The 24971-nt window shown below is 39.6% G+C and overlaps 1 protein-coding gene across 1 annotated transcript in view; it reads right to left on the minus strand.

Moving 5' to 3' along the window:
• EIF3H (eukaryotic translation initiation factor 3 subunit H) overlaps positions 1 to 20668 on the minus strand; it is an 86267-nt gene extending 65599 nt beyond the window's left edge. Inside the window, exons 1-2 of the mRNA XM_014870093.2 lie at positions 20513 to 20668; positions 2475 to 2631 (exon numbers count right to left, since the gene is read on the minus strand). Of these exons, the coding sequence (XP_014725579.1) occupies positions 2475 to 2631; positions 20513 to 20632 (277 nt within the window). The 5' untranslated portion in view covers positions 20633 to 20668. The remainder of the gene's footprint in view (positions 1 to 2474; positions 2632 to 20512) is intronic.
• Between the last annotated feature and the right edge of the window lie 4303 nt (positions 20669 to 24971).

Consider the following 24971-nt stretch of genomic DNA (forward strand, 5'->3'; position numbering starts at 1 on the left):
AATTTAAGGATATTTTCTTAGCACCCTCAAAAATGTGTTTTATATTAGATTTGCGCAGCTTAAAAGAGGAAAACGTTCACGTAAATGTGTCTTGCCAATTACCCAACAGTTTATTTGCTCAAATATCACTCTCCTGTACAAAAGCTCAAATTCTCTTAACAACAATCACCTCAACACCACTAAAGCCTACACTAAGGCAGAAGAAGATGCAACATCATCCTGACACAAGAGCACAACATTAAGTATTATTCTGTGTGATAGCAATGCTAAAGTGTCAAGGCCCTTATACTTTCCATCCGTATCTATGGGCCTGAATTTGTGCAAATGTATAAAGCCAGATAGGGCACTGAAATAACACACAAGTCTTATGGGGAAGGAGGTGCCTTGTTTTTTTTGGTTTTTAGCATCCTGAATTTTAATATTCTGGCACATAACAAGAGATTTCTCTACTTGAATTATCTTCATCTAGAAGGAAAAAGAATCTTTTGAAAATTTGGCAGGATGCTTGCATAGGGAAACACAGCTCCAGGGAAAACAAACAGGGGGCATTTATAAAATATTATTGTTTTTCACATTGGCAAGACAGAAGACAACTCTGAGGAGTCTAAAAAGATACCAAAGGCTAAAGCTAGCAACCTCAACAGCCATTTTGTTTAGGTTTTCATCTTCCCTAGGCTCTACCACATAGGTTAAAGAGCTCAACAGACCCCTTGATAAAGGGAATAAAGAATGAACATGAGCACTTTCCATTTCCTAAATGGTTCACTCTATTTAACTGTATTTCACTGAGAAGAATACAGAGGCAAAATATCTGTGATCCATGTAGTACAGGCTAGGGAAGATGGAAACCAACGGGAAATTCTCCTGAACTGGCTTAGAGGGTTCAGCATAGGCAAGCTCCCCTGACCTGGCTGCAGATTTCCCACCACTGCCAGAGGCAGCATCAGTCTCACTGCTACAGGCTCACTTCCCACACTGGATAGAGTTTGCTCTGCTTTCTGTGCCCACAGCGTGGGAACAGAAAGCTGAAAAGCTAAGGGGTCCAGGTGATGGAAGCTTTGCCTTTGGACCTTACTTAACGAAAGGATTATTGCCTACTTGCTAAAAAAGGGAAAAAGAAAGACTTGTACCAAAAATCACTTTCCTGGAATGAAGTTTCTCCCAAACACGAAGAGCTGAACCCTGCATACCAGATCACAGGCTTACAGCTCAGCATGGGAGCCATCCTACAGTGAGCTGAACCCATCCCCGACACTGAGAAATTCGTTTCAATTCTTACTCTCCTATCAGCTACACGGAAATAATTCAGCCATTTTCTACAGAAAAAATGAAGCACAGGGTCCAATTAAGAATTTAGATTACTTCAATCCTTTGAAGAGCTCCAGAAGAGAAGTAATCTTTAAAACTTTTTTTAGGCTTTAGTAAAATATAGTTCTGACTCAAGCATCATGTTATTGAAGGACAATTAAGATTCCTTTTTCTTTTGCAGATTTTCTTTGAGCTAACTGTATAATCCCACAAAGGAAGCAATAAACAGCTATGAAACCTTACCAAATTGCAAAGAATTCTTAAAATTATATCTGCTATAAAAGCAGGGTCCAAGATTCTTCTGTTATATTAATTTAATAATATCTAATCTCATTAGCAAGAAAAAGCAGTTTATACTTACGGATTAAGTGATCTTGCTCAAACTGAATTATCAAAACAGAATCAACTGCAACTACTTTGACTATATTGCCTCTTTAGTTACTCTTGAAGTTATGACTCTGACTCTTTATGCCCTAATAAAGTTTTTCTACTAGTATCATTAAATGCACATATGGATACTTACAATATCAAGATCAGAACTGCAAGTCTTTTAAGTTTGCTGTATAAATTTGATGTCACTCTGTGCCAAGCCAGTCATACTAACTTACTGTGTCAGTAACAAAACATCACTAGGACCAGCAAAAAGCACTGAGACAGATAGAAACCATTCATGATAGAAACCATTCTAGCTCACTTGGAAAGCAAAATGATCACCCAGACTTCAAGTAAGCCAAAGCCTCTTAAAACTTACAAAGCTCCACTCTCCAGGCTTTCAATGTACAAGCAAATCCACAGAGAGGCAATCTATGTGCCAAGCTACATCCAGATGTGTGTGTATGCACACACATACACAGCCACCTCCATAAAAAGCTTTAAAGTGATTATGAATTACAGACAGAAACTAATATAGCTTCCTGTGTGGACAGCCTTATCCTAAAATAAATGTCCATTTAATACAGTATTTATCCCCTATAACTTCCCTTATACAGACAAGCTTTATGTTGGATATTCAGGATGGCACTTCGATTAACCTGCTAACACCTCAAGCCATACTAAAAATCCACTCTGAATACATACAAGCTTCTGCTCACTGTGAGTGAAAAAAATCATTTTTAGCCCATACAGGTTTCTTTTTAGCCTAAGTTTCACAAAACTGTAATTATTACCTTCATCAAAGTCTGCATCATCTTCTGTATGCTGAGGGAAAGGGAAGCAATTTGTGATTTCGAGTCTGTCATCCACCACAAGACCAAGCAGCACTCCTTGGACCACTTCATTTCCCTGTCCTTCTTCTTGGTAATGTTTAATGATCTTCAACACAACCTGGAACACAAAACAATAAAATCATAATATGCAATGTATTATTTTTGTCCTCAAAACTGGGATTTTAAATTTGTTGCATAGATTAGACCTGCAAACCAAGTAAGCTATTGGCTTAAGCACCAGCAATTTTAATACAAGTTGAGGAACAGCCAGCCATCCTAATATTACAGGGAAAATACAAGACCACTAAATGAACCATCAAAATGCAGTTCTAAACCAATTTTCTGAAACACACTCTAAAATGAAATATTGATCGTTTTTACTTTAGCTTGTTGCTTTTAACAGTACCTTGCAGGCCCAATAAACCCCCTCTTGACAATGAACAAGAAACTAACAAAACATCTTAAAAAACCATGCAGAATCTGGTAGGAATTTTTTAGAAGGTGCAGATCACATCAAAATTCAATTGCATTAATGTTCCAAAGTACATCTCACTGCAGTTTTACTTCAGATGATAGTTCACGTTATATAATGTGAATGGTGTGTCACAGGGTATTTAAGAAAAATCAAAGATAAAAGAAAAAAATGCACAAATTACTCGTAATATTTTTAACAATATAATTCCCACTTCCTTAAATCTGAACTCAACAATGAATAATTGTCATGAGATGATACTGTAAATTGGAACAGTATGAACAAAACCACTCAAAAACAGTCAGTCATTTGCTAGCAACACTTCATACTTAAATAACATTTTATACTCAAGAAAAAGAACTACAATAAGGTAAGACACTAACCACAAACATAGACTTGAAAGACCTTATGCTTTGTCCCGTGTAAGAGAGGTTTATTTTACTAAACCCTAATCCATCCATTCAAAATTCAACAGAAGATGTCTGATGATTATGCTTTCATTAAAGCAATACTACTTTAACATCTGCCAGCAAACAGAATCGCTTAGTAGATTTCAGCTCAACTGCCCTTAGAACAGACTTTGTACAAGTACTGGCTCTTACTGAACATTCTACAGAGGAGGGGGAATAAAGAAGGAAGTTAAGCTCATACTTACACATCAGGAACATATATTTGTCCCTAGCTTTCTCCTTTGTGGATTAGATGTCACTTTTTGTAAAACACCGTTAATGTATTAAAGTACCACAATACAGGTTAAATGAAAGAAAAAGGAGACTAGAATAGAAATTATTCACAAATACACTGCCTTCTTGGGCTAGAACAGGAAAACGAGCTTCATATGCTGCCTACTTGGAGGCAGGGCAGAAAGGGTAAAACTGAAAAGAAATACCTATTTCCAACTAACTGGATGTAAGTATCAAACTGGACTAGCAGCCACTGATTCCCTGCTTATTTACAGTATCATTCACTTGTGCTTCCTCTTGCATCTAGATACACTTGCATTGAAGCTTCTCAATCATAGGCAGAAAACAACATTTCACTAAAATAGACATTCCCATCTGTCACTCAAGTCCTTTGCAGCCACACCTTTTTATCCAATTTGCTAAAAAAGTCTACAGAGCAGAGACACAAAGAGATACATTTCATGGGAAAACAGTAAGGAAATCAGGATCAGTGGTCAGTGAAGCAGTATTTAACACTGATGGAAGCAGTACAGCAACCACCAGTTTGAGATCACCTGGATGTAGAAGATGAATGTACCACAGAGTCAGTACATAAACACTATTCAACTTGCATTTAGTGGAAAGCTAAGGTTTATCACATATATTTGCCATAAGCCCTGTCTTCTACAGTCAAAGAATCCATAACTACCCTGCCAAATTACAGCATAGAGAGCTCCCTGTCTACTATAAAACTATTCTCAGCATCTTTACAGTCTTGTAAGCTTCACCTTTTCCAGTATTTTTCTCATTTTCTCTTGAGCTGTCTATGCACACTGACTGTCCCTGTTAATGTGAGGACTGTTTGCCTGCTTGATTTCATTCCAGGAGCATTTGTGATACGATGCCAATTTGCTGCAGCGTTTCTGATGATAATTGCTCACAGAAAGCAGCCACAAATGAAACAAGCATGGGCTGTCACAGAGTATCAATGATTTTTCAGAGAAAGAAAACTAGGAGTTCAAAGCTCTTAAATGTTAACCAAATACCCCAATACACAATGAAGTTATTACACAAGCCTGCACTTTTCCATCTCCAGCCTGAAGACCAGAGCAGACATTATCCAGGGAGATACAGACTCCAGGGATTTAAGCCTACCTGCAACCTTGTTTTCCAACAGAGTCTGAGAAAGGGAGCACAGAAGTTCATGAACTCAATACTCCATATTTCACAACCATTAGGACACTGCAAAAGTTTGTGTTTATGACTGTACTGGAAAATACATTAGCTACTGAAATCACTTATAAAGAGATGCATCCAATGACACAGGATTCTTGTGTTCATTTCGTTCTTTGTTCTGGACAGTTTTATTTAGCACAAAAGACACCAGTCTCTTATACAGCAGACTCTTCAACTCAGATTGAAAAACCTCCCACCAAAATACTACCATATGATCAAGCAGGAAATGTGCTCTGAAACTTGTGTTTCAGTACTAAAAACAGGTCTGCATGTGTAAAGCAGAGCTATTTCTCGAGTAATAACATCACCTACAACACTGAAAATATCATTTCCATTTGTTTGCTAGTCTAGATACAGCAGGAAGAGCTGACCACTATGCAAACACCAATGCCATGACATTTCTGACTGAATGTACATACCAATACTTCATACTGAATAAACGTACACTCAAGGAAAATGAGCACTAGCTTGTATCTAGACATTTCCTGAAAGAAAAATATGTTATATTTGTGAAGCATCAGAACAGAATCAGAGTAGCTATATTAGTCTGAAAATAAATGTAGTAATATAAATAATGCAAGTAATACTGCACATCAAAAAATCCCAATTTCTCCAAATAACACTTAAAAAAATCCCAAAGAAATCTAAATGAACACAAGCACAAGCATCTTTCAGTCAATACTGATTCACTTGCAAAACACCATTTAAAATTCCCTTCCAGCTATTCCCCTAATAGGAGATATTGTCCTTTGTACAAGCTATTATTGTTTTTAAATACCCATAGACCCTTCACTGCTACGCCATAGCTACACAAAATTAACAGTACCCAAACCAAACCACACTTCAACTGCTACTGTTACTTAAGTAATGCAGTTATGTTTTTAAGAAGAAAATGTATCAAATAACAAAAAAAAAAAACAACTCGGATTTCTACAGTCTAATACTCTGAACACAAGTCAATAATTATATGCAGCATGATTTAGTAAATTAACATGTAAGAAATATTGAGGTACATAGCAACTCTTTAGAAAAGGATATACAACTCTCAAATAAAATTCAAGAGTCCCCCAGCCTCGTAAATTTAGTGTTCAAAACACCAAAGTAATTTAATCACTTGGAGTAGCCACTTGTCAGATTTTAACGACCATTAATCCTCAATTAAAAAAAAAAACCTTGCAGTTCTGCAGTGCTCCTAATCTTCAAATCTTCAAAGCACTGCTCAAACATTAAGAATGAAGTCATACTAAAAAAAATTTAAATAATTTAAAAAGCCATTCTGAAACTATTAAGAACATCAAAGATACATATTTTAACTGCATACTGCCAGATTTTAAATTGAGCTACATCCCGACATCACAGTTGTTAATTTCAAAAGTTTGTACCTCACTACAGAAATACGTGTAAGATGAACCAGCAGCAGAAGTATGGGGAGCCTTTGGGGGTCTGTGAAGATCCCGCCATAGGGACATGAATACACCAAAATGCACATTTGTGCATTTATCTAAAGAGAAACAACAGCAAATCAAAGCACTGAGGATTCATTTATGGCAGTGGTCCAGAGAGCTGAACATCACCAATTGAAACCAGATTTCCAGTACCTGTGCTGTGTCTTACACATGTGAGAGCAAACAAGAGAGAGCTTCTGTTCACCCACTGGATACATGATGTATGCAGCACACTGATCTACAGTCTCAAATTAAGCATTTATATCTTTTTAAATGCTTAACATTTTTTGCCACCCAAGAAAGCTTTGTGGTCACAACCACTAGCATCAATTGCCAGCATCTGGGGCAGAGGATGGGGAGAGAGACTAAATAACTGTGTTATGTGGCTGGTTTCAGCATTAACATGGAAGGTGCCACGATGCTCACATCCTCTCAGTACTTAACACTACTATAACGGTGATCAATATTTAGCTTGGCAAAACGGTCTTGAAAGCTATGACTGTTAATAATGTGTGATACATTTTGAATGTATCTGTCAATCCAGATCACATATGTAGCACCCCATCCAAATTTTTAAAACTCAAACCATGAACTTTTATATTTGAGTGTCTCAGCACAAGCAATTTTACTTAAACTTATAGCATAAACCAAAATCAAGAGAGAACTAATAATATAGCTTTGTAAATGGATAGATCACAATGTTAGTCATTACTAACAAGGACTCAAGCAATTGCATTAACCTCAGAGATGCCTAGAATCAACATCTTTTTAAAGAGTTGAACTGTTTAGCAATTAATATCCACATGAATACATGCCATATTTTACTCTGATTTAGTGGCCATGTCTCCTTCCCCAGGTAAACCTACACCAAAAGCAAATCTACAACTGGTATAGTGCTGAAACAACCAATTAGCTATGCAAAAATGAAATTTAATTAAACAGTTCTGAAATCCTCAAGTAAGCATGGAATGGCTTTGTTTTTAAACAAAGACTTGGAAAAAAAATACAAAAAAACCTAGATATCATGAAACATGAGCAATGTTAACATTTTAATAGTTCCAGATGAGGTTTTTACACACTACAGATAAGTGCTTATCCTACACTTACAAAAGACAAGTTCTGGAAGCTGACCAAGCAAAAATTTGCCTTGAGCTGATCTGTCTCCTGGCTACAGCACCACTTGATAAGACAATAACAGAGACTCTCAACATTCCTGCCAGGAGAAAAGGAACTCTGAAGTAAATTAAAGATATCATTGTAACAATTAAGAGTAAGAAAGCATATGTCTGATACACATGACCTGCTCCTCCAGATGATTAAGGAGACAGATGTTTATAGACACACATAAAAAATTCCACCTTAATCAGTGCAGTCCACAGAAATGGGTTCTAGAAAGCACTGTGACAGATAACATGTCAGAAGCACAAAATCAACAGGTTGATACCCTGGTCTCATAGCTGTTGGATATGAACCTTCATGGCTCAAGCCTCACCACCACATAAAGTCATGGCATCAGTTCAACACCAAGCTGAGCTGTGTGGTTGACAGTCCTGAAGGATAGGATGTCATGCAGAGGGACCTGGACAAGCTCAAGAAGCAGCCACGGGAACCACATGAGGTTTAGTAAGAACAAGGGCAAGGTGCTGCACCTGAGTCAGCACTGGCCACCTCGGTACCAACACAGGCTGGGGGAAGTTCAGATGGAGAGCAGCCCTGCCCAGAAGGACTTGGGGTGCTGCCCAGAAGGACTTGGGGTGCTGCTGGATGCGAGGCTGGACATGAGCTGGCAATGTGCACTCACAGGCCAGAGAGCCAAATGTGTCCTGGCTGCATCCAAAGCAGTGTGGGCAGCAGGCCGAGCAGGTGATTCTGCCCCTTCTACTCTGCTCTGGTGAGACCCCACCTGCAGTGCTGTGTCCAGCTCTGGAGTCCTCAACACAGAAAGGCCAGAGACCTGTTGGAGTGAATCCAGAGGAGGCCACCAAATTGATCAGAGGGATGGGATACCTCTCCTATGAGGAAAAGCTGAGAGATTTGGGCTTGTTCGACCTGGAAAAAAAAAGACCTGACTGTGGCCTTCCAGCACCTGAAGGGAGCCTACAAGCATAATGGAGATGATTTACAAGAACATGTAGTGACAGGACAAGGGGGAATAGCTTCAAACTCAAAGAGAGTGGTTCTAGATCAGATATTAGGAAAAAAAATCCTTAAATGTGAGGGTGGTGAGGCACTGGCACAGGTTGCCCAAAGAAGCTGTGTATGCCCCATCACTGCAGGTATGCAAGGCCAGGCTGGATGGAGCTCTGAGTAACCTGGTCTTGTGAAAGGTGTCTCTGCCCATGACAGGGGGGCTGGAACTTGATGATTCTTAAGGTCTCTTCCAGCCCAAACCACTCTATGAAACTGAAGATTAGGGTGAAACTAAATTTTACATGCTATACTAATCTCAAGAAATACAGTAATTTCTATTAATAAGCACAGAATTAAATTAAATGCATATTCCAGCTTCTCTGCAGAGATCTCTGAATTTTTCTAGATTCTCTTATTGAACAGGACTGCAATTTTGACTATTCCTGACACAACAGATGTCGTCTAGACATTTTTTCTTTTCTTCTTCATACTTAACTTTAGAATAAAAACTCTTAAATGTGTTAGACCAATTTTATCTTAGGAAAAGGAAAAAAATTCTAAAAATAGTTTTCCATTAAGACCTTCAACATCTTAAAAGTTTTGGCATATATCTTCAGTCGTAACTATGTTTGGTAGCCAAAAAAAAAAAAAACGCAAATAATTCCCTGAGAAGTAATCAAAAAGATACTTAATCTAAACATTCTGTAGAAAAACCTAAGGCCAAGACTGAGTAGACTTCAAAAGCAAGGTAACTTCAGAAAAATGTTGTTTTGAAAAGCAACTTCAGAAATAAGTAGCTTAGCCCTCACTGTTTTATCAAGCAAGTGTAGCAGTCATCCTTTGGACAGAAGACCTCAAACGCCCCACAATAATTTACCTTTATCTTGACTTGCTAGAGCCTAAGCACCAACATTTATACAGTCTTTGTAAATACAGTTCTTGAAATAGTAAGCTTACATTTTATGTCACTCAACAGCTAATTCAACACCAGATGTTAAAATCTTATTTCTGAACTTGTCAGAAATTTGGGGCTTAGAAACAATAATCATATAGGAAGCATAACAGAATGATGCATGCCATTTCATACCATCTCAATAGGGTGCAAATATCAAAATATCTTTTTGACCTGAGCAGAGGTTTCTCGAAGCTGAGCCAAAATTCATCAACAATGAACAATGTGTATTGTTCTCAGGTGTTCCTCAAGCAGAGGATGCTACATATATTTTCACACTGAAATTACAAATTATAGGTGTCTTGTTGATTTTGTCTCATGTAGGTCCTCAGCATCAAACCACTGTGGAAATTCCATGTTAAACTGAATGGAAAAGAGTCCATCTTGAACTATGGGGGGAATGATGCTACATGCTTTTGTACTGTATTACTATTTTTGAGTATTAGGAAACACATGAGGAAGATCCAAGGCTTTTTGTTCCCCGAGTGTCTTATTACATCCTTTGGTACGATAGCACTTGCTTTGTTTGTAAACATCAAGACTTCAGATGACTTAACTGCATGAGGGAATGTCAATAACCTTTCATATACCTTCACAGTATGTACATGAAGCTAAATAAAACTACCCAAATCATAATAGACTGTTAATTTAACAAATCTTTTCTGTCACTTCTGCTTGGTTTAGGAACTATTTCCCCCTGTAATTGTAGGAATCTAGATGGTTTTCCAGATTACCTCTTGCTTATAGCCATCTCATTTTCCTTCATCATTTGGTTGGGTTTTTTCCAACAGGACAAAGAAGGTGATAATATCCATACACAGCAATAAGCCAGATATAACATCCTTTGTCACTTTATCTTAGTAAGTGGCCGATTCAAAGCACAATTTTGAGTCAGTGACAAGCCAAGAAGCATTTTATCACTTCCGCCTGAACATTAACTGCTTATGTGCACTGCTTGGGGCACGGCTGCAAAAGCTGTACCTTGCTTACCCTGAAGCTTAGTCTAGAAAAAGTAGAAATTCAGTTAATTTTTCATTTTCTGTGCAAGAATACTCTTGCACAGATTATGTGAACTCGGCAGCATGCTCAACACAAACTGAAAGCAAAGCTTCAACCACAACTGAAAATACCTCACAGAAAATACTTCTAAAGTACCTGCTCTTTCAGTTGCTTTATTTCTCTTTTTAAGAACTACTTCCAAACTGCTGCAATTCAAGAGCTCTAGAATCTCCTTAAAAGCAAGAAGGAAAACCTTCTAACAAGAAGAGGCCCTCCCTACAGTGACACAGCCTAGCTGCATCTTCCAACAGCCCCCACTTCCAGCCAAGGTGGTTGTTCCCACAGTGCAAGCCCAGATTCCTACAGACACTGTCAAGTGATTGACACACATGCTGTTCACTCACTGGAAGCAAACTCAGCTGCTCCAAACATGGGTTAGCTGCTCACTCATTCTATTACTGGGATACTTTCAAAATCACAAACACTTTTTTTAAAAAAATCATAGCCTATAAAAAAAGCTACTTCAAATTACAAAAAACCAGATTTCATGTAAAACCAGACACAGAACATGAAAGAGGCCATTTCTCAATACCTAGAACTAAAACTGGTTAATATCCAAAATATAAAATGGAAAAGACAAACTGAGACAAGACTCCACAGGTATGTGGAGTTCAGACTGAAGAACTGAAATAGCACAGACACAAAGCCTGTTTCTGCACAAGTACAACACTGGAAAGGAAGATTACTGGGTTTTGGCTAGAGGCGTGTTGGGTTTTCATAGGCTGTGGTTTTCCTTGACTCTGCCAGGAATTTACATTCATCAGCCAATGTCTTGTAGGTACCATGAAATAGCTGTTTAAGTCATTTATTTACTCATGTCCAAGTGAGCTGCTTGTTCTTGCAAAAGGAAGCAGTTAAATACAAACTGCAGTACATCAAAGGAAAAACTAATTAAACAGTGGAGAAAAGCAAAGGTTATTAAAACACTGAAAAATAACGAATGTTAATCAAGGTGTGTGTTACCAAACAGACCAATCTCTTCTTCATTTTTGTCCCACTACATTTGAGTTTTACAGCACTGCAGGTTAACAGCCATCTCCAGGGTTAATCACAAGCCATTAGCACACGTTAATATTGCCTCAATGTAAGTAAAAACGCACCATTACGTGCGTATTGAAACTCCCCATTGCTGTGTTCACGCGCTGGTAAAATGCAGTTCTCTGAAATACAAAGTTTCATAACATATTTCACAGTACATGGATTCATGCACATTCCCATGGAAACCGTCAAGGCCAGAGGCACTGCAGAATCACTTCCTTATAGGAACACTTCCGTAAGACAGCCCCAGGATCTCAATCGTGGAATGGCAGGGCATTAGATGTTATTAGCACACTGTCAGGAGGCAGTGAGAGGGATGTAATGAGATTAACAGCCAAAATTCTGCTGTTCCAAGTGGGATGGAGCATTTCCCCAGGACTACTTAGTGTATTAATTCTTCTATTTCCCAAATCTCACTGAATAAAAAACTTTTGAAAACATTCGGTATTTCAGGCAGTTTTTGCAAATTGCCAATACAATTCATATTTATTATTTTTAATGAATTCAATATCTAGCCATCCTTACAAGAACAAAAGTTGACAAATACACTCCTTCAGAGCACAACATATGGAAATTATATAGAAGTGGTAGAGACAGGCACAGTTTCAACATTTTCTGCTCAAAACGCCAGAGCTTTACATTTGTACTTCAACATACAGTCGGTATCTATATTCTGTATATTAGTGAATCACCATTGTTCAAAATTCATGGCACTCACCAAGAGAGGAGTGTATTGCAAGTGTAAGGTTTTCTTCAGCATCAATTTCTAGCAGCTTCCTATAAAAAGATTGAAAGATGACAGCCAAAAGCAACAGCAGCAATTTTAGTTAACAGTCTATTCTTTAATCAGATTGTGCCAGACTGCTACCGTTTTGAAGCTGAAGAAAAACTGCACAACAGTTACCTTTATCTATTTGACCTTCAAAAATTAGCAAAGTTAAGTAGACTTAGATGGGGAGGAGGGAGTGGGGGCTCATCTGAGACTACTGATCATTTCCAAAAAACATACCCTGCACAACGAAAGTGGAATATGCTATTTAAGGGTGTGTCTTTAAAGCATGACTTCCATATGCATTCAACAGATGCTTCCAAGTAACCAGTAAAATCCCTACTGGATATGACTTCCATATCATTTTAATGATTCATAAATTTTTTGCACAACAGTTTTTTCCACATTGAAACACTCAGCCTTTCTGGCAAACACTTGGTTATGTGCTATGGGGCTTCAAGAGACAGATCCTCCTAGTAACAGCTAGTGCAATCCAGAGAACCAAGCCTACGTGGAGTCTCAGTTTTCCTGCTGACTTAGAAGTATAAAATTAAAAAAAAAAAAAAATAGCCCAAACCATGAACGTCAGTTATTGCTTCAGCTTTCCCATCTTTCAAACAGAGATTTGCCTTTGTATCATCATCTGAACACTGCCACATGAAAATCACTTCCAGAAGAGTTCAATTTCTAATAACAGCTACTGTGACAATCAGATTTAAAACAACCATTCTAATTTTATCACTGAGACTGCCAATGGAGAAGGCAGTATGGCTTTCAAATTGTTTCCAAGGAATGATGACAGCTGCAGTAAATATCCCACGACTCATCTAAAGTTTAAAAAGCTTTAAAACAGTTTTGGGTTTTTTTGCATTGATAATAATGAAATAGTAAAAAAACCCAAGACCTAAGTGCTCAAAACTCAGCCCTACATTGATGAAGAATTTTGTCAGACTGCATACTTTCCTCAGGAATGCACAAAAAAATCCCCTAATATCAGTAAGTGATTTATACCTCCAAGCTCCTAAACACCAAAGAACTTGCTAAACAGGAAGGGGTATGCACCTTGCTTCTTGCACAGATATGGGCTCCAAGGAACAGAAGGGATGTGCAGCAAAGACATTGCAAAGCAGGATACAACGCATGAGCAGAACAAAGGCAAAGACCAACAAGTCTTACATGCTCAAAGCAACATCCTAACACTCACTTTCCAGAAAAAACTCAAATATTTACAAAAGAGAATTAGCTTGTTATTGCATGCATAAAGCAAAATTCAGGCCTATCTTCAAACTCCAGTGAGTAAATAAGCCTATTAAATTAAAATTTTGATTAAGCCAAAAGAAATTAATAGAATGCTTATCTGAAATAATTATCCATGTACAAGTCATTCAAAAATATTCCCACACTTATGCTGAAGTAACTTTGTGTATCCATATTACAAAAGACATGATCAAAGTTAAGCTCTATTGTCTTGGTTTTAGATTATTGAATAATCATACAAAATACTAACAAGAATATTTATTATACAAGCCTGATTTTTTTCATTTGGTACACTAACAATTTATTTACTTTCCATTAAGTTGACATGATTCTGTTATGTGGTAACCTAATTAAACTGCTACACACTGTTGGCAAAGCCAGTATCACATCTCTGTAATCTTAATGCTGCTGGAAGATTAAAAATAATATGAAAGAAAAGTATGGTCAAAACTGTGCCATCACTGAGAAGGTATTTTGAGCTTTTTTTTTTTGGATGTTCCAAAAAATATCTCTGGCAAAGAAAGATTAATGATAAAATACTATAGCAACAGTAAGTTGAAGATACATGATCCTTTTTCAAAGACTAAGGGTAAAAAAAAAAGTTTGCTCCTCTTCCTACAAGGCCTTTCGTATGGTCTGTATGATTTATTCAAGAGGTGGAAGAAAAAGTCCTAAGACTGAATAGGTGTGGAGTTGCTCATTTCATACACACCACCAAGGGCCTTTCAGTATCTGTACCTGATCAGTTTCTCCCTGGGGCCTGCAGTTCAGGGAACACTGCCCTCACCTACACCACACTGAAGGTCAGCTGCAAAGCTCTAATTCTCTTACAATAAACTGAAAACCAAAGGAGAACATTTAGCAACGTTCAGTGTGCAAGCAGACATAACACACTGCCTCAGCAACAAAGCCATCACTGGTCACCTCCCAACACACGGAGTCAATGTTCACACCTACCAGGACAAAAGGTAATTATTATTATCTGCTGCAATTTAGATGTAGACTAAAAGGTAGGAAGTTATTTGAAAGATACCTGATGGAAATACTCTTGTCCTCAGTATCAACACAACCAAATAGGAATCACGAGAGCATGATCTACTGCTTTCACAGGAGTTATGAATACACAATTACCATGCCAGAGACCAGTTCGATATGCACGGAAGAGGGACAAAAAACCCGAGAACTTTAACTGCTAATGACAGCAGTGTAGAGGGCAACACATTATTTCTCTTTGCACACAGCGAAAGAGAAAAGCCTGTTTCGAAATAAGATTTTCCCCTTAAAGTCCTGAAGTGTAACACTGCTCAAGACATTTAAGCCACCTCCACATTTAGATTAACTCCTTTTGTCAGCACACTGGTTTCATGGTATGAAGCGATACCAGATGTTCCAGTTCTAAATGCCTCACTAGGGTACACTTACCATGACACTTAGGAGATGCTGAGTGCACCACTGCACTCTTACAAATCATTTAAAGTTTGTGCTCTGTTAGCACATATGCACTGCTATCCACTGACAAAACACACTGAAATTTGCATTCTCAGACCATCATGATATGGGTATTTTACCCACTGCAGTTCAAGAAATTTCACTAAGCCTGGAAATTGTTATATTCCAAGAAGGCTCTTGCCCTTTCAACTTACCTGCACACATTAATGCTTTCTCTTCTGAATTTAAGCACAGATTATATGTCAGAAGTTCCCTTCTGGGTTAGATTCATGCAACTCACTGTTAACACACGAAGATTAACAGAATGTAAAACAAAGCTATTCTGTCTTTCCCATGGGTCAAGGTATGCACGAATACATCAAGCCAGTATTCAATTCACGCACCAACTCTCAGAGCCGGCATAATGTGATCTAATTTTTTAGGGAAACAGGTCAAGGAAAAGTTAACAAGATTAAACTTCAACTTAAAATTCCATTTTAACTCCTTTGGAAGACACATAAAATGCAATACACCCTGAAGAATGTTATATCCTAAAATACTATTCTACAGCTCTGCAATGTCAAGAAACTCTACAAATAACAGCAGGCAGAACCCACCACTGTGCATTCTTGCAAAGTCTTCAGAAAGGGTAAAGAAGGAAAAAAAAAAAAACCACAAGAAATGCTAGGAAAAGCACAATATTCACAACTTAAGAAACGCCACAGATTTCAGCCAGTTCAATAAAGGCTTCTTTAGCAGTACTAAAAAATTACTCAAACACTATGGAAATTGAGTACTTTCTTTCAAGAGTGCCAAAAGTTGTCATTTTAAAAAGTGCTTACACAAACATTTGCAAGAAAAGTCTTAGAAACTGATTTTCTGTAACCATGGTACCTTATTTCATTTACTGTGATCCAACATACCATCCTGAAGGGTTCCTCCCTATGAACAGCTGAGGATACAGTCCAATGTACCCAACTCCTCTACAGCAAAAATGGATGGTAATAAAAAAAAATAAAACACAAGCAACTTAATTATCACAACTATGAAACTGAAAAATAATCCAATAATGATGTGAGGGGTTTTTTAAAATGCAGTCTCACATATTCTTATCTAGTTTTTCTAAATAAATAAATAAGTCCTCTAGATACACTTAGCATAGATAAGAATACAAAGCACTAGGCACACTACACCATCACCAAATCCGGGATGATGGAATGAAGCTTAAAGTAACAATCTTTGATTAAATCAGTGGTATCTGACACGAGAAGTGACACTACAGCCACACCGGTGATGGTGCTGCACAAATGCAGACAAGGCCTACAACTTCTAACCATCTTCTTGACATAATTATGTTTTGGCTAACGTACGTTTATATTTACTATAAACAAACTTACTAAGATATCTAAGGTTTAATGGTGATTTGTTACTAGTATTAAGGCTTTTTCACACCAGCAGTTATGAAGATTTAAGAATGGAAACCAATAGGCATTTTGAGAAGTCTACATAACTTTTTCTGCTTCCTACAATATGTAAATTTTTTGTGCAACGGACGTAAGTGTAAAAAGAAATCATATGCAGTGGTTGAGTAAAAAAGGAATTATCATTCCCATTAATGAAATTACAAAAGCAATGCACATATTAATCCTTTAGCATTAGTTAAGAATCTAGTTATATTACTGTGCAAGAGATGTATAAGCAAACCTTTTTCAGTCAGCTAACACTGTTCGTCAGAACCATTCCTGGGTGTGTAACTTTTTAAATGTGTAAATAAATGCAAGGGCAAGATTTAAAAAGAAGAAGTAATTTTTGAGCTTAAGAGTTTAGTTAGATTAATTTAGTTACTTTTACCTTCCTTCCTAGAATAACATCATGCAGAAGATTTGCAGAGAATGAAACGCCTTCCCAGTAAAAATACAGTGCCTTGGAACTACTCTGAAGGTAAATGTAATTAATAAAAACATTTATCTCGCCTAGCAGCACACTTGCCTTGCTAAGAGCTCCCCATCTCCCATCCCACAGCTGTTATTTTCCAGAAGAAGGTTTCCATATATCCATCCATCACCTAGGTATTAGTGGTCTGAGACAACCCACAATCCACCACATGGAGTATCTGGTTTCGGATATTAATTCAATTTCTGAATGACACTGACTTTGATGCTCATCTTGCAAAAATGCTACTTACCCTACCAGATCTTAGGCCTTTGAATGATACATCAGTTCACTTCTGCCTCCACAGTTTTCTTGTTGCCTGATATCAGTACTAAAACCATGAGAAATGCATAAATTGCCACCATAAGTGCAATTTTAGACAGTGTAGTAGGGTCAGAAGTTTCACTAGGGAAGCATTTTAGAGAAGTCTCCAAGATTTGATGGAAATCTAGAATCTTTTGTTAACCTAAAACTCATTCAAAGGAATAGTTATTTCTTATGTTCTAAAACCAATCAGCTTACAGTTTGAAAATTATCACACCTTACTGAAAGACTATAACATCAGTGAACCAAATCTCATTAATTTCAGCAGCTGAATTACAAAAAACACGGTTACCATTGAAGAATTTCTAGAATACAAAAAATCCGAATCCATCAACACCTCTTGCAAAAAAAAAAACAAACAAACAAAAAAACCCCCAAACTAGTCAGCAAATTATGGCATTGCTGTACAATTACTTCTGACAGCTTGTAATAATCACAGAATCAGAGAATTGTTTACGTTGGAAAAGATCTCTAAGATCATCAGGTCCCACCAACAACCCAACGACATCACAGTATTCACCATGAAAACATGTTTTTAAGTGCCATGTCTACATGTTTTTTCAAACCCTTTTGAGGAGTGGATTCCACCACCTTGGAGTGCCCTGTTCCAATATTTAACCATCCTTTCAGTAAAGAAATTTTTCCTAATATCCAACCTAAACCTCCCTCTACCAACCTGAAGTGATTTCCTCTTGTCCTATTACTTGTTGCCCTGAGAGAAGAGACCAACTCCCACTTGGCTACACCCTCCTTTCAGGGGGCTGTAGAGAGTGATAAGGTCTCCCCTGGGCCTCAGTGACTTCCTTGTAGCAAAGAGCCCAAAACTGAACACGGGATTCAAGGTGCAGCCTCACCAGTGCTGCATACAGGGGGAGAATCATTGCTGGCCACACTACCCTGGACCCAGGCCAGGATCCCATTGGTGTTTTTGGACACCTGGGCTCACACACACTGGCTCATGTTTGGCTGCTGTCAACCAGCACCCTCAGGTTCTTTCCCACCAGTCACTCTTTCCCAAGCCTGTTCACTACTGTAACCAAACTTTCTTTGGGCTACTTGACTGAAGAAAACATCATAGAATTTCTATTCAAATTTCTACAACAGGAAGCAAAGACAGCAGGATGCAATATGTGGCTCTTAATCTGATTTTTTGTCAAGATGGCCAAAAACAAAAATGTAAATTCTTACATCTTATCTGAAGAAAAAGCACATTTTATAATGTGCTTCTGGAGGGTTATTTTTTACCCTTCATTTTCTAATTTATTGGAAAGACTAGACCACCTACACTGGAACTCAATTTCAATATAAGTTTATTTATTAAGAAATTGAACAGATTAAAAAAAGAAAGAAGTTAATGCTAGGATGTTATATCAGATTTTTATCTATAATATCTATATATAGATCTTTATCTATACCAAGATTTTTTAAAGAGGCCCAAAAAGTAGATTTTGCTGCATCATTACATATTATGTTTTAAGGTAACATCCCGACATTTAGAACTTCTTTTCATTACAAATACTGGGTTTTTTTTACTTTACTATTCCTCTGAAATATCAAACATACTTTCAAAACATACTTTCACACTCTCACATAGAGAGATGGCTGATGCATCTTCTATTTTGCATTCATTAATTGTGACACTGCCAAGAGATGAGACACCAGTGAAGAGAAAGAGATCACCAACTCCCCTGATGCCCTCCAGAATTCTTGACTGGGGAGAATTCTTCACCAATCAAGGCGACTGATGAAGTCCAGTTACTTTGTGAGAGCAGACAAGACATTTAAATCAGTGAGGTATTAGAAATACTTCAGAAGAATTTCAGTGAGACATTTGAAGGACTTATAACAAAAGCCAATTTGTTTGCAAAGCAAGCAAATTTATGCCAACATTTCTCTCCATCACAGATGTCACAGAAGTTTATGAACCAATGTCAGTGTCCTGAGAACACTTCGTCTAGGTGACATCTTCAGGAGGTGGAAAGTTGAAAGCTCTCTCAGGTTCCAGTAAATCACCTGCCTCTCTACTGACTCCATGTGAGAGGCACCACTGTACCAGAAGAAAACACAAGAAGGAAAAAAAAAAGCATGAGACAAAAAAAACACAGTCATTTGCTGGGCTGTCAGAAGCAGAGCATCAGGGCCACTCACATTTGATCTGAATCAACAGCAGCTCACAAGGGAGCAAAATAAATCAAATTTTCCAGTTGTTATTAAAGTGTATGGCACTAGACTGCAGCAGGAGCAGCCTGCTATCCACTGCTGAGTTTTTAGGAACATTTCACAACCGGTCAGTTTTCATCACTCCTTTAAAATGCTCCATGCACTGAAGCCACAGGCACACAGATAGCTGGACAGAACCGGGCAGAAAAAACGTGATTCAAATTTTCTCTTTCACGAAACCTACTACACACAAATAAATTATTCTCCCGCTTCCCAAATATTTACTATACTGTCTATCTCCAGAATAAGAGCTGAAGACTACCACTAATAACGCCAAGCAGGCTTCAAAGCTTGTCTCAAAACTATGATCTTCTTTCTCATAACCAGGGTACCAACTCTCTCCTCCACACTTCAGCTGTACAGTGTTCTGTTGATACTTGGCAAAGATAATGAAGCAACAAACAATGTCTCTATCCTTAAAAAGTAATGTTTTTCCTTGTGTCATTAGTAGTATTACCAGCTAAGACCTGAACCAACACAAAAATATCCAGCAGCAAAGCCAAGAATCAACTTCAGTAGATGCTCTCTCACTTTAGGCTTGCACTGATTGTCTGTATTAGGATGACTGTTCTTTGCTAACTCCTTTCAACCCGTCAGTTTATTTTATTTCTCCTTAAGCAAACGCAGTAGGTCCTGGCAGCCCTAAGAGAGAAGGCAAAAAGCACAACGGGTCAAGGAAAAGCCCACCGTGATGCTCTGCTCTTACACCTGCGGAATTTTCTGGGTATATGGTATGAGTATGAGGCATGAAAGCCGAAAATAGAAACGCTGGCACAGGGACGGCGAAACCGAAAGCCGAAATGGGACATTTAAAGACAATTCACTCTGCCCTGGTCCAGCCTTTGCTTACACAGGACGGGAGCCGCTCCCCTCACCAGGGACGAGCACAGAAGGCCGGATCACAGCCGGAAAGCTGGGCAGGGGTAGGAGGACGTTCTCGCCCCTCGGGACGCGCCGGTCCCGGCAGGACACGAGGCTCCGCCGCAGCACCGCCCCACGGACAGGCCCTGCCGGCGGCTCCACGCGGCCACCCCGCCCAGCCCCTGCCCGCGGAGGCCCCAAGCCCTGTGCTCACCAGCCCGTCGATCTGCACTTGCTTGACGGCCGAGTCTCCCCCGGCGGCGGCTTTGCCTTTGCCCTTAGCGGCGCCAAAGCCACCACCGGCAGCACCCGAGCCTTCCTTGCGCGACGCCATGGCTGCCCCCGCACGGCCGGAAAGGGAAATGCGCCACACCGGAAGCGGCGGCGCGCGTGGGGCGGTCCGCGGCCAAACGGCCCCGGGCAGAACGCGGCGGGGCACGTGCGGGGTCCGGCATTGCGCGGTGCCGCCGCTGGGCCGGGCGTGTCTGCAGAGGCTGCGACCTGTAGCTTGGGCCCTGTGCCTTGTCCCTTGGGCCCTGTGCCTTGTCCCTTGTGCTCTGTGCCTTGTCCCTTGTGCTCTGTGCCTTGTCCCGGCTCACCCGGCATGGGACTAGCCGAGACAGCCTTCCCTGACAGCTTTCCACAGAATCATTTACGTCGGAAAAACCCTCCCAAGATCATCGAGTCCAGCCTGTGACCTAACACCACCTTTGTCATCTAAACATGGCACTAAGTGCCACATCCAGCGTTTCTTGAACACTTCCATCGATCTGACTCCACTCCCTGGGCAGCCGGTTCCAGTGTTCAATCGCCCTTTCTGTGAAGAAATTCTTCCTGATGTCCAACCTAAACCGCCCTGGTACAGCGTGAGGCCATGTCCTCTGTTCCTGTCATGCTGACACTACTTACCTGGGAGATGAGGCCAACCATCTGGCTACAGCCGTCTTTGGTTCCAATATGTGGAATGTGTAAAAAAAATGTTTTAAGAAAGGGTGTTCTTTGGCATCTGATCTCTGTGTACCTTGCAACTAACAACGTCTAAGTGATATCCAGGCATTAGAAGAAAAAATATTTGTTGCCTTGTTAAGGTTTCGTGCTGGATATGTTTGAATGATGTGAGACCTAGAGGAAGGTTAACAAAGAGCTTGGGAAGAAGGATGTGCACTGACAGTGGACACAAAGAATGCAGAATTTATGAGCCACAAGGACATTTGGCAAAACCCCTAAGATGAGGAAGAAATTAATAAGGACAATTCAGCAACTGTGCTGAATCAGCTCTCATGGGGTAAAAGGTAATTCCCACAGTGGAAAATCATGACTCAAGAAGCCTACCAAGTCAAAGGAATAGAAAGACTTAGCATGCAGACTAATTAACATGAGAAGCAAGTAAATCATTAACCAATAGAAGACAGAACACGAATTAATAAGAGAACTAAGTAACTTCTAACAAATGAACATTAGTGCCTTAGCTAAAATGTATAAAGAGTGAAAAGTATTGGTAGTTGTGCTGACTTTGTAGATTTGCCACCCAGCACCCCTTTCTGCACAGAACTGTAAATAAATTAAATAACTCAGTGTGGATTTGCCACTTGCACACCGGGTGAAAGAACCTGTTTGGGCAAGACTTTCAGGGAGATGTCGAGAGCAATAAGTTCCCCCATGGGCCTCCTTTTCCCCATGCCAAACACTCCCAGCTCTCTCAGCTGTTCTTCATCAGACCTGTGCTCCAGACCCTTCACCAGATCCGTTGCCCATCTCTGGACTCGCTCCAGCCTCTCAAAGTCCTTGTACTGAGGGGCCCAAAACAGCACAGGATTTGAGTGTGGTCTCACCAGTGCTCAGTGGAGGGGAAGAGTCACTGCCCTGGTCCAGGTGCCAGTTGGCCCCTGGAAAACTATTTCTGACAGCCCAGGAACCTCTACCTGTGCGTTTCCATGGCCACCTTGGGCACTTCTGATGCCACAGTGACATGAATTCCCAGCCCTGTTGCTGGGCCAGCCCTGGGCTGCAGTGATGGCTCCCCAGCATGGTTGAGGAGACTCTGGTCTTGAGGGAGGATTTACACCTAATAAACCTGCATGTGTTGAAGAAGATGAACTTCTAATAGATTTTAAAGCTTTGTGTATTATCTTTACAAAAAGCAAACTGCTGTTGAGTGACATGAATATCCATCCTGAGCATGAATAACGAGGCATCAGTGCAAAATCTTAGCATTACACAAATCCCTGAACTATCAACTTCTCATGCAATTCTCAGGAACAAGTTTGTGTTGCATTAAAATAGTCGGTTTTGCTTTGCTGTTCTATTTTGTTTGAGGTAGGGGGTTTTTGTGTGGTTTTTTTTAATTTAATTTCAAACTCTACTCTTCAAATTCCTTCTGAAAAATGCAACAGGCTGTGAAAGGCAGCCCTACAAACCCCCCCAAATCTGTTCACTATGCCAAATGTGTGACTTCATAAAAATTTTCAACAATGTAGTTAACAGTAATTTCTAATTAAGGGTGAGGAACATATTTATCAACACCAATATTAAAACGTATCTGTATTTGCCTGCAGACACAGACCCAACATTTGCTGTTCCTATATAACGATTCTAACATCACTTAGAATAGTCCCTATCAGTTGCTTGCATTGGTGCTGGAACAGCAAGGCAAAACGTATCCAAAATGCCACTGATATCACTGACTAGAACTGCATTGACTCTTAACAAAAAATCTGGATACCCAGCTCTGCCAAGGACACCTTGTAATCAATGTCTAAAGCAGGGTATGATGAATCTCACTTTACATTTTCCATTGGGAAAATAATTCTTAAACGGAGATTGAAGGGGAAGTTCAGAATGGCAGCATCACTGAGGTCAAATGTGCCTTCTGCCCCAAAGAGACTGAACTGCATGCAGTGGGATTAGGGGGTTTTTCTACAAGCAGTTTGTCGAGAGGCTGATACAATAACAGCCCCGAGCTTCAGGGCAGTGTGCTGTGGCCAGCAAGCTCAGCCATCATGTAGGTGTTGAAAATTTCAGTCTTGCCCTTAGGTTTCCATGACTGAAGGCTGCACTCCCACTGGCATTGCCTTTTGAAGCTTTTCTAGAGAATGAAGTCATTTAATTCACTATTATTATTTCACTTCGCTGTTATATTAACATGAATATCCAGTTTTAATTTACAATATAATAGAATAATAGAATCACAGAATATGCTGAGTTGAAGGAACGCATCACATTCATCAAGTCCAGCTCACAGGACTTGCCCAAGACTCACACCATGTGTGTGAGGGTGTTGTCCCAATGCCTCTTGAGCTCTGTCAGGTTTCATGCTGTGACCACTTCCCTGGGGTTCCAGTGCCCAACCACCCTCTGGGTGAAGAACCTTTTCCTGATATCCAACCTAAGCCTCCCCTAACTCAGCTTCATGCTGCTTCCATAAGTGCTGTCACAGGTCAGGAGGAAGAAGAGATCTGTACCTGTCTCTCTGCTTCCCCTCCTGAGGAAGTTGTAAATTGTGATGAGATCTCTCCTCAGTCTCCTCCAGGCTGAACAGACCAAGTGACCTCAGCTGCTCCTCGTACAGCATCTCCTCAAGGCCCTTCATCACCTTGGTTGCCCTCCTTTGGATGCTCTTTAACTCTTTAATGGTTTAATATCTTTCTCACATTGTGCCACCCAAAGCTGCCCCCAGCACTCGAGGTGAGGCCACCCCAGCTCAGAGCAGAGCAGAACAATCCCCTGCCCTGCCTGGCTGGCCATGCTGTGCCTGGTGCTCCCCAGGACAGGGCTGGCCCTCCTGGCTGCCAGGGCACTGCTGGCTCATGGTCAACTTGCCATTGACCAGGACCTGCAGGTCCCTTTCCATGGCACTGCTCTCCAGCCTCTCATTCCCCAGTCTACACAAACAACCAGGGCTGCCCCATCCCAGGTGCAGAATCTGACACTTGCCCTTGTTAAACTAAATCTCATCAATCAATCTGATAAAATAATTTTAATTATAGGAAAAAAAGAGTAGGAAGCAGTGTTATGGCAATACAGTGATTTTCAATTCCCATCCATGGACTGCTGGTGATCTGTGGAATACTTCAAAGATATTGTTGAAGGGTATTTAGTTAGAAAAACATACCTTCTGACTGTAAATGCACAGTGCTTTACCACTGGAAAATTCTTAGGGATCTGAAAAAGAATGAAAACTCCTGGGATAATATTAATGTGATGTCTTATCCAGAACTATGAAGTTTTTCAACAGAAAGTCAATGTAATTTAAAAAAAAAAACAAAAAAAGCGCAAAAACCAAAAACAAACAAAAAAACCCAAACCAGACCAAACAAAAAACAACTAACCAAAAAAAAATCCCAACAAACAAAAAAAAAACCAAAAACCCAAACAAGTAGCTACAGCACAGAACGTCACCATGTTCAGAGATATTGCTGTGGGCATGCAAAATATCCCTATTCAAGGGACTGGCATAGGACTCACTATGTAATGTACTGCCAGAATAATTGAGTCAATTTTGTTAATTATGATTAACATGAAAAATGAAAAACAAATACCAACTTTCTACTGTATATAACTCACTAAATCACTGGAGGCAAGAGGCCATAAAAAATTTCACCATTAAAAATTCTGAATTCTTGAAAAGGAGGCCACAAAAAGGATGTCAGTCTGAAGAATTTAGAAATGTTGCC

The sequence above is a fragment of the Sturnus vulgaris genome, chromosome 1, assembly GCF_052056855.1.
Source record: "Sturnus vulgaris isolate bStuVul1 chromosome 1, bStuVul1.hap1, whole genome shotgun sequence".
NCBI lineage: Eukaryota > Metazoa > Chordata > Aves > Passeriformes > Sturnidae > Sturnus > Sturnus vulgaris.